At 42.1% G+C, this 11,093-nt stretch overlaps 1 protein-coding gene across 1 annotated transcript; it reads right to left on the reverse strand.

The window, feature by feature from the left end:
- Window positions 1–2,351: 2,351 nt before the first annotated feature.
- On the reverse strand, window positions 2,352–3,320 carry LOC101990400 (olfactory receptor 2T2-like). The gene has a single exon (XM_005348666.1). It carries the CDS (start codon window positions 3,318–3,320, stop codon window positions 2,352–2,354), a length of 969 nt encoding a protein of 322 aa, XP_005348723.1.
- Between the last annotated feature and the right edge of the window lie 7,773 nt (window positions 3,321–11,093).

Consider the following 11,093-nt stretch of genomic DNA (forward strand, 5'->3'; position numbering starts at 1 on the left):
GCTGGTCTCGAACTCACAGAGATCCGCCTGCCTCTGCCTCCCGAGTGCTGGGATTAAAGGCGTGTGCCACCACCGCCTGGCTTTTACCCCCTTTTTAAACATTAACTTTATTTTATGACTTTCTGTACTCTTTTTCTTCTCTCTCCAAAGCCTACATACTTTATCTAATAATATGACCTATTTAGAGGTCTTTTATGTCTTAATCTGTCCTATGGCATTGTCTTTAATTCTCTATTGTCTTGAAGAGCTTTTAAAATGCTAAGCAGCTTGGTGTGGCTGCTCTAGATGTTGGCTCCACCTCTCTCCAATTTCAAAATGGTGGACATACCATTTCTGCTAGCTCTGTGGCTGCCAGGTAGGAGACACACTCAGCACTTTAACTCTGAGAATGAATGTGCAGCACATAAACTCTTTCTTTCTGAGTTACAGCCAAATCTGCCACACAGAGCACTGCACGGCCTAGAAACATGTCTGTGTATGGTAGCAGAATCCGCCATGCTCTCCTGCCTGTGCATGCCTACTAATGACACCATGGCCCTGGACAGAAGCACAAGTCACTCAGATCTCTATGGTCCTGGCATCAGCATAGCCTTTAGATACTAACATGGCCTTACATGGTCACCAGACCCCAGTCATCCATGTTGCCCTTGGTAGCAACACAGACCATGGTTATCAATACAGACCCTGACTGCAGTTAGACAACAGACCAAGACATGGTCCTTCTCATCAGCCAGGACTGGGTTGTTACTATGGTCCTAGCTGGCATTGCAGGTCACTCAGATCTGTATGGGCACAGTGACTGCACGGCCCTTGAACAGCAACATGGCTTCAGGTGGCAGCCCAGTTCCTGGGCATCCACATAATCATTCATAACGGTCTTTGGAGGAAACAGAGACCCCAGGCTACAGCAGGACCTTGTACCCGGACATGGCCACTGGCAGCAGCACACCCTGAATGTTATCATGGCCCTATCTGGCCAAGCAAGTCACCCAGATCTTCACGGGCCCAGTGGCAGCATTGCACTTAAACACCAACATGTCCCATGTAACAGCCCAGTTCCTAGGCATCCGCTTGGCCTTCAGTGGTAACAGAGGGCCACAGACATCAGTGCAGACCCTGGTTGTGGTAGGACCATGAACATAGATATGACACTTGGCACAGTTTAGGTCCAGATGTCTCTATGGTCCCTTGTGGCAGCATAGACCACCAAGCTATGTATGGCCTTGGTAGCAACATGGCCCTCAAATAGAAACACAGCCTTAGGTGTCAGCCCAGATTATAGGACTCTGCACAGCCCTCTATGGCAATAGGAGCCACTGACATAAACACAGAGCCTGGTTGCAACAGGGCTATAGATCCTGACATGGCCCTCAGCAGGAGCTTTGACTTGGACATCACTATGGACCTGGGTGGCAGTGCAGACCTCTTAGTACAGCATGGCCCCTGTAGGGGCACAACTCATAGATGCCAAAACAGTCACAGTTGTTAACCCAATCTTTGGATATTCATAGGGCCCTCAGTGGTTACAGGGGCCACAAATATGAATATGTGATTGCCTCTGCTCTCTTCCTTGGTATTTTTCTTCAGATTTAAATTGGGCTTGTTTGTTTGTTTCTAATATTCTGTAGAAGCTGTTCATTTTCTAGTTAGGTTTATTCATAGATATTTTATTTTATTTTATTGAGGCCAATAGTGATAGCAGTGTGTCCATGATCTCTTGCTCAGCAGGTTTGTTATTGGTATATGGAAAGTTTAAAAATCTTTGTAAGTTGATTCATTCACACTTTGATAAAAGTGTTCGTCATTTCTAGACATTTTCCAGCAGAATGTTTGGAGTCTCATGTATAAAACGTATCTTCAAACAGGAATAATTTGAGTTCTTCTCCCATTTTATTTCATGTAATTTCCTTCTCTTATGCTCTAGCGAGTACTTCAAGAGCTATACTGGAAAGGAGTGGGGAAAGAGGACAGTTCCATCTTATTCCTAATTTTAATGAGGTTGCCTAAATTCCTCTCTACTTAAGACGATACTGGCTGTGGATTTTCTTATATGTAGGCTTTATTATGTTGGGGTGTAATCTAGTCGTACTCTTTCTATGACTTTTATTTTAAAGTCATATTGTATAGCATGAAAATCCTTTTCTGCATCATAGATAATATGACATTTGTTTTTAAATCCAATTATGTGATTTTGAACCATGCCTTTATTTCTGGGATAAAACTAACCTGGTTATAGTGGATTATCTATTTGGTATTTGCTTGTATTTGATTTGCAAGTATTTTATTAAGAATCTTATAATCTATGTTTATGAGGGATATTGGCTTGTGGTTTTCTTTTTGGCTCCATCCTGCTAGTATTTCCCAGGCACGTGCCCCACTTGTAATGTGCGGGAGAGGCCATGTTTCCGCAGGACATTTCTTAGAGCTGCAGCCACATCTCTGTTCCTTAAGCTGTAAATGAGGGGGTTCAGCATGGGAGTGAGGATGGTGTAGAAGGCCGACACGACCTTGTCCTTCTCAGGGGTGTGGTAGGAATGGGGCAGTACGTTGGTATAGAAGGCTGCCCCATAAAAGATGCTGACCACTATAATGTGGGAGGAACAGGTGGCGAAGGCTTTCCGCCGGCCCTCGGCAGAGCTCATGTGGTAGACAGTGATGAGGATGCGCGTGTAGGAGACTGAGATGATGGAGATCGGGATGAGAAGCATCAGCACACAGCACGCATACATCAGGGTTTCATAGAGCGATGTGTCTGTGCAGGATAGCTTCAGAACAGCTGGGCCCTCACAGAAAAAGTGGTTGATCTCTCGAGATCCACAGTAGGGAAAGCTCATCGTGACAGGTGTCAGCATGAATCCATCCAAAGACCCACCGGCCCAAGAACCCAGCACCATAAGCAAACACACTCTCGGACTCATGATTATGGGGTACCGTAGAGGGTTGCACACAGCCACAAACCTATCATAAGCCATGAGGCCCAACAGGAAAAACTCTCCCCCAGTCAGGGTCAGGTACAGAAATATTTGTAGTGCACATCCCAGAAAGGAAATGGTCTTGTCTTTGGACAGGAGATCCTGGAGCATCTTGGGGACAGTGATACAGATGTAAACCGTATCCATGATGGACAACTGACTGAGCAAGAAGTACATGGGTGTGTGAAGACGTGAGTCCACACGGATGAGCATAATCATGACCAAGTTGGTAGTTACAGCCACCACAAAGATGGAGAAGACCACAGCAAAGATCAGCCCCGGAAATGCAGGGTGTGTGATGAGGCCCAGCAGGATGAAGTCAGTGGAGTTCTGGTAAATTGACTCCATTTCCACAGTGCATGGCAGCTCCGTGGGCTGTAGAAATAAAGAGTTGGAGAGTCAACTAATTATCTGTTTTTGTGGGGTTTTGTGAAGCACTTGGCATTAGCAGTGGCCCAAACAATATAGGTTATAGGAAAGAATGTTCATCTCCTAACCCTCTTGATTTCTGGCTTGAATATTTGCAGTAAGATATTACGCAAGTCAAAGTTTAAACTCAAGTTCATCCATTCTGATGTATCATCATGAATCTAAACTAAGCTGGATGAAAGAAGTAAATGTAAGCATCAACAATGGTACTTTTAAAAGTTTTTTCCTTATATTTTGAACCACGTCCTACATAATTCTTGAGTCTTATCACTTCATGCTGAATTTTCTATGCCTTTTGCAACTATTCGATATTCATTCTATCTTGCATCTAGTGTAGTTCATTACTTCATTAAATTAATGTCAGTAGTTCATTTTTTTCTCTCCTGATAGTTGAATTACATGTTAATGTTTTATACAGATATTACTTGTGACTAAAGGAATTCTTGTGATATGAATATATGACTAAGTATTTGAGTAAAAAATGATTCTTTTTTGCTATTAGGTTTACTACATATTGATGAATAAATTTGGGACATCAGAATAACCAACCATTGAAGACACCTTCCTGTGAGGGTCAGCTCTGTCCTGCCCTATCTCACAACTTTGTACTCTGGAGAAGATTCTTATGTTAGGTGTAAATACTTTAAAGATTTCTTTCTGTTTGCTCTTGCAAGACAGCTTGGGGATAGAATTCTCAGATCGCAGTCCCTAGAATCTCTACTTAGCACGCAGTACTTTGGGTTCCTGGGCATAGTGGTCTTTCTCACGGATGCAGTGATCTGTGATAAAGGCTGCATGGCTGCATCCAATAACACAGTTGTTTCTTCAGTCACTGCCCAGTCAGAAGGTAGGCAGATATGCTTGACAGGGGGTTTCTAGCCTATCCAAATGGGATCCGTTCAAAATCCATTGCTAGCATGGCTTTTCCTGCTACTTTTCTTTCAGCTCTATTATGGATCTTCAGTGATTACAAATGAAAAGAACTCCTTATTTGAAATGGGAAGATATCAAAAGCTTTACAACTCTTTGGAATTATTTGAATGGATCCTCATGTTTTTTGTATCCAGGAATACACATGTCCTCTTCTTCAATACATCAGTGACATCGAGGGATATAACATCAACTTTTATTATTAGATCATGGCGTGTCATTTCAGGAAAGAGTTTCCAAAGAACAAGTTTATACAAAACAACAACCCCTCTAGATGTACCTGTGTCTTAAGTTCGCAATAGTCAAATAGATTCTGAAACACTAAGCTAAAGTAAAGCTCATTTGTACTGAAGCAAAAATTAGATAATAAAAGCAACAGAGAAATATTTTTTCTTAACTTTCCTATAATATATTGCTTTATTATATTTAATAAGCCAAATAGAAGAGTCAAAATACAAAGGGATAAAAATAGAAAACAATTCTTGTTAGTATGTACTAAAATATACGTCTGTTTTATCAGTCAATGAAGTGAAAAAAACCCTAAGTATTAAATATTAATTCATGGTGAGGTTGATAAAAATCAGGTACTTTGTCTCCTTTTATGTGAATCTGGTTCTAAGTCACTCATAAAGGAACTGCATTTAAAAGCATTACCAACTGAAGTTCCTCTTACAGAGCTTTTGTCATGACCATTTGTAAATTAATATGTTCATCCAGGCAGTCAATATTATTTTAGTGAGAAATCTTTGTTTTGTGTTTAGAAAAACATAGATTTTGTTTGTTAATTACTGATATTCCCAAATCATCTTCCATTCACCCTTTAAATATATATTCTGAAGAGAACAGAAATAGCAAGCATATGACAACAAAATCAAGTTCAAAATAATCCAGCAAAATACAAATTTGCATTTGAGTAAGTACACCAGTTGGGGAGTTTTGTTTCATGTAAAGATTCAGAGCATACTTCACACTGCATTAAAAGACAGAGGATGCTCCTAGACACTCAACACTTGGGACCAGTGGTACCCAACCACTTTCCACAGGCCTTAGCATCCAACCGTCTGGGTCTGCATCGCAGTGTTGATAGGCTACTACCTCCTGAGCTACTGTCCAGAGCTTTAGCTCAGCATGGTTACCATGGATGACATATTAATTGAACTTCCAGAGGTTCAGCCCCTGGCCTGCTAACTGCATTTAAAGCCAGTCTTGTGCTTTGGCAGGCTTTAGTCTGAGCAGTTTTCAGAGTGGGCTATTACTGACTCATCTGGGCATCTGCACACACTTTATTTACACCTATGGTACCTTTTGTAAGCCTCCTTAGATCCTTGAGGCTTTTGTTCCTTTCTAGACTTATTTTGTAACCTACAATTATGTGAACTATGGTATGGGATCTAAAAGTTAATTAATTAGCAACTAAGATAGGAATGAAATAAAAGAATCCATGATTCCCGATTCTTATGAGTACCAAGGTAAAAACAAGAATATTTGCTCTTAAAGCTATTAAAATTTATTGCTATTTAATAAAACTTGACATTGTAAAAAGATACAAATTTGACTATGTTATTAAAACAGCTTTCTCAGGACAATGGATATCATTAAATTGGTTTCTGAATTTTGAGTGAAGTATTCTATTAGTTAGTTCTGTTTTATGTAAGTTCCCAGAGTCTTACTCAAAACCAGAGGTGACACACTTGTGTAATGATGTCTCTCTTGTTTCTTCTCTAAGAAGACCCTGTCTTCTCTTGCAGTCAGCTAACCTTGCATTCTTGATCATCATTTTTTAATTGCTCAAGACCTGAATTTCCCTCACCAATTGCAGCCTTCTAAAAACTGTAAAGATAAAAAAAAAGAAAAGGAGAGAAGAGAAAAACAACAGTGAAGAATGAACAAAAACTTTTCATGTGCATGATGTCATGGTCAGGCCTTTCTGCTGTCAGCAAGCTGGCTAGACCACCTTGAGTTGTAATGTCTCCCATTGTCACCACACAGTAACGTATTCAAACTATACTGGATAGAACAGAGGAAGCAAGAAATTTGTGGAAAATTCTTGTTGTTGTTTTTTAACTCTTTGGGAGGCCCGACACCCAGCTCCCATATAAATACACAGAAACTTATTCTTTCTTATTAATACCCTGCCTTAGCTTGGCTTGTTTCTAGCTAGTTTTCCTTAACTCAAGGTTTCCCATCTATCTTTTGCCTCTGGGATTTTACCTTTCTCTATTTCTGTATATCTTTCCTTTCCTTCTTATTCTGTGTCTGGCTGTATGGCTGTGTGACTGGCCCCAGGCTCCCTCTTCTCTTCCTTTTCCAACTCCTCAGTCTCTTCCCAGATTTCTCCTTCTATTTTTTCTTTCTTCCTGACAGTCCCGCCTATCCTTTTTCCTGCCTAGCTATTGGCCAATCAGCTCTTTATTAGATCAATCAGGTGTGTTAGACAGGCAAAGAATCACAGAGTTAAATAAATGTGACATAAAAGAATGCAACACATCTTTGCATCATTAAACAAATATTCCACAACATAAACGAATATAGCCCATGTTAAAATAATATTCCACACAACAGAGGCTGCTGCGGCTGTGGCTCTTAGTGTCTGTCTAGATGGTTGGGTTTGTAGTTGAAAAGAACGGCAGAAGTCGGTGAGAGTTCCCATAGAGGGAAGAAGCCATGGGAATAAGGAAGGTCTCTCTAATGGGCCAAAGTTCAGGACTGCATGGAACCTCACTATACCTTAAAGGAAGTGCCCTTCCAGTGAGGTAAGATGCTAGCCCCTCAGGCTCAGTATGAACCAACTCCTCTGACAGGCTTCCTCAAGAGCCCAGGAACCCTGGAGCAATGAGAGTTAACTCCTAGTGCCCTGCATGGGGAGGAAAATTGGTGGAGATGTGCTTAGCTTGTCCACTGTTCCTGCTACACTTACTTTTTTTTTAATAATGTAATTTTAAATGATTTATTGATTTTTATTCTATGTATGTAGGAGCCAGCCATGATAAGCTAAATATGAACAGATCACCCAAAGGCAGTTCTTTACTTCCAACCATCATCACCTGCCAGAGTAGGACTCAGCCATGATAAGGTTAATGGAGGCCTGGGTCTCAGTAGTTTACCCTGAAGCAATACCTGATTGCAGAAAGGACCACAAACTGAGATTACCTGAGCACCACCCAAGAACAGACCATCCAAAGGAAATGCCTAACGTTCCAACCACTGTAGATAGGATCTCCTGCCAGCACACTCACCAGGACACCCCTAGACAAATGTCAGCCAATAAAGGGTCCTGAACCTTAGAAAGCCCTCACCCCCACCCTAACTACTATAAAAACCCAACTCTAAATGAACTCGGGGATCTCTGTTTATTCCAATATGTTGGACATGCAAGAGACCGAGTTTGTAAACTAAAATAAAGGCTCTTTGCTATCACATATGGGACTCGATCTCCTTGTTGGCTTTTGGGAGACTTTGTGTATTTGGGTATAACATGTACATCAGTGTTCATACTACATGCATATCTGTATGAGGGTGCCAGATCCCCTGCAAACTAGAATTACAGAAAGCTGTGAGCTGCCCTGTGGGTACTGGGAATTGAACCTAGGGCCTTTGAAAGAGTAGCCAGTGCTCATAACTGCTGAGCCATCGCTCCATCTCCAACTCTTGCCTCACTTTCAAAGAATGGTTCTAGAACATTATCAGAAGTAAAATTCCCTATGTGCTTCTGTGTCCAAGGCAAGGTGTCTAGCTCTGGTGATCTATAAATACCCATTGTCATGACTATTTTCCTATGGAGAATTTGATAAAGTTTGAGAAATTCAATATAGACCAATGATAGCTATTGAACCTAATTGTAGATCAAGTGGAAATTTCTAGCAAATATATTTTATTAATGCATTCATAGCAAAAGAAATAGAATGACAGTAGCTGCTCATGTAGCTGTGCCATGTGGAGATATAAAATTAACCCAGGGATAACAGGATAAGCATTTGTCCTGGAACTCATGCGTTTTCAGGAAAAGATGCAATTGCACCTCTTTGCTTTAAGTAGAGATTATTAATTTCTGAGTGGGGAACAGTTAGCCAAGGATTATATTTGGTACACATGTATACATGTGCTTTGGATAAAATTATAAAAAAGGAAAAGGAAAAGGTGTTAAAGGTACAAAGACCCAAGACATCACAGAAGGAGAAACAGAGAGATGTAGCAGAATATTCACTAAGCCAGAGAAGGCTTGTGCAGGCATGCCAGAAGCTTTCCTTACTCACCACACAGAAAATGTGAACTTGCTAGTCATTACCAGCCCTGTCTCCTAGAGATGTTATCTGAAGGGCTCAACCTAGGATCAGAGGCTGAGATACCTTAAAACCAGGAGACATTTGAGCAGAATGGGGGGTTGGCTTCTTGGAACTGTAGCTTTAGGAACCAAGAAGACAGCAGCCAGCTCAATCAGGAAAAGCTGGGTCAGAGCAAAGAGAAGACAGATGCCAGTTCAGCCAGGGCAAACTGGGTCAGAGCTCAGGCAGAAATAGGCCTGGGTGATACTTTAAAGACAGGGAATCTCTTCATGGCTAGGGTCACATCACAAGATACCTGCGCACAGGCTCTGGCAGACATGTGGGGAGGGATGGGCGGGGATCGTTCGACTGCAACTGATAAGGAACCTTCAGATACAGGGTTTGGGGAAGAGACACCAGGGTAAAGACTGGGAGACAGTCTCAAGATATCCAGAAATGGAGTACGCATGTGTGTTATTACAGTGGAACACAGCAATCAATTCATTTTTTAAGGGACATGTACTTGATGGATTTGTGGTCTTGAAAGCAACGATACCTATGATTAAGTACTTAAGAGTTTCATAGCCTCCTGAGCTGTGGGTATTGACATTTTCTTCTTTTCTCCCCATTGCTCCTCTGTAGGTATTACTTTGGCTGTATTTATAGAGGAAGACCAATTTTTATCATCATCTATCTCCACAATGCTCCTGCCTTCAGCTGCTCTTCCCTCTGCCATGGCCAGTATAGTATTGATGATACCATCTGCGGTGTCCAGCCACCTCCCCTTTGTATCATAACCCTCGCCATCCATTCAGAACTTGTCAGAGGTAAGCATGAAAGTGACAGGAGAGACCGGTGTTGTTTCTAAAAGGTGGTGGAATTTCGGCAACTGGGTGACACACTACACTTAACTGGCCCGGAATTGGGTAAGATTGTATGTTTCTGTTTCAGATCCTAGTTGACCTAAAAATATCAGTGGCCTTTGGGACTCCTGTTGTAGTGCACAGGCCTAAACGTCCAAGCAGTGGTGTTAGCGTGTGAGCTGATACTATACAATCAAAGTATAGAAATAGAAATCAAAGAATTCCTGCGACATAAGCACCACATAGCCCAGCTGCCAATTCCACAGCAAGGGAGGTGGAAGTGGGGATGGAGAGAGTGATGTCACAGGAGAAGTGATGAAAGGGTGAGGGAAGGGTGAGGAGCCAGGTGGAGATCTACAGTCGTCCACACAGTGCCACGATGGTACCCACAATCAAAGCTTCCAGCATGTGGCCATCACCCTGTGATACTGCATTGCTCAGTCAAATAGACATCCTGATGGCGTAAGAGGCCTCCTCGGGGTTTACTTGGTGAATGTCATCTATTTATACTAAAAGCATTTGCTATAAAGGTCCACACGTATGTCATGCAAAGGAAGGAAATATAACTTTTAAAAAGTAACCAGCTGGAAAGAGACAGCGTTCAACTTCTGCACCCCCTCCAAACACACAGGGTCCTTCTCCGTAACTGCCTACACACAGAGAGCAGCCTTTCAGCTAAGGTTATCTCAGGGCCCACATGCCCTGCTCCATGCACGTCAGTTAAGTATGATCGTGGAGAAAGTTCCAAGGGTGCATGCTAGCTGTACTCTGTAAGCACTAGCTCTTTAAAAAACAAGTTTCTAAAAATATCTTTATTTATGTATCTATGTGTGTGCATACCATGTTTGTGGGGGTGCCAGTGGAGTCTAGCAATAAGAGTTGGACCCCCAGGAATTGGAGTTACAGTTATGAGCTGTCTGATGTGGGTTCTGAGAATTGAACTTGGGACCTCTGGAAAAGGACCGAGTTTTCTTTACTGCGGAGCCAACATTTCAGCTCCTTGCATCCCTTTTTCCTCTGAATTGAGGCATTTCTGCCCTTGTCCTCAGTTTACTCTGATCCCTGTTTTCAAGCTAAATAGTGCTGTCTAAAGCTTTCTTGCCAAAGAGTGCATGCATGCTCTTGCTCCTCTCAGCCATGAAAAGACCAGTTTGTATCCCATGTGGTAGTGAGTCCCAAATAGCTTTCTAATAGTTTCAGAGACACCCAGAGAAGGACTCTCAGGACTCCAGTCAGGCCCTCTGAATTCTCCTTAGCAGTTCAGCATCCTACCTCGAGCTGGCGAGTTCAGGACCCAGTGAGACAGTGGTGGGTGGGAAGCAGGCTTCTTAAACTCCTGCCATGTAGGGAAGCTACATGGAAACAGACTTTCATCAAGAGAACGTTGCTCAAGCCCCAAGAGGAAGCTCTGGGTCATTAATCAGCCAGGTGCCTTGTGCTTTGGAGTGTGCTTTGCCCAGTCTTCCAGGTTGTTCTTTCCCCAAGTGAGAGCTGGCATTAATTCTTGATATTTCGTCATAGAAGTTATTTTCTAATCTTGACATCTACCTGGTTTAATGAAAACCGTGAACACCATGACTGAATGCATTTCTCCAACTCAGTCTGGAATAATGACTTCTACTCAGTGCAGAATCCTT

This window comes from Microtus ochrogaster, chromosome 6 (assembly GCF_000317375.1).
Source record: "Microtus ochrogaster isolate Prairie Vole_2 chromosome 6, MicOch1.0, whole genome shotgun sequence".
Lineage (NCBI taxonomy): Eukaryota > Metazoa > Chordata > Mammalia > Rodentia > Cricetidae > Microtus > Microtus ochrogaster.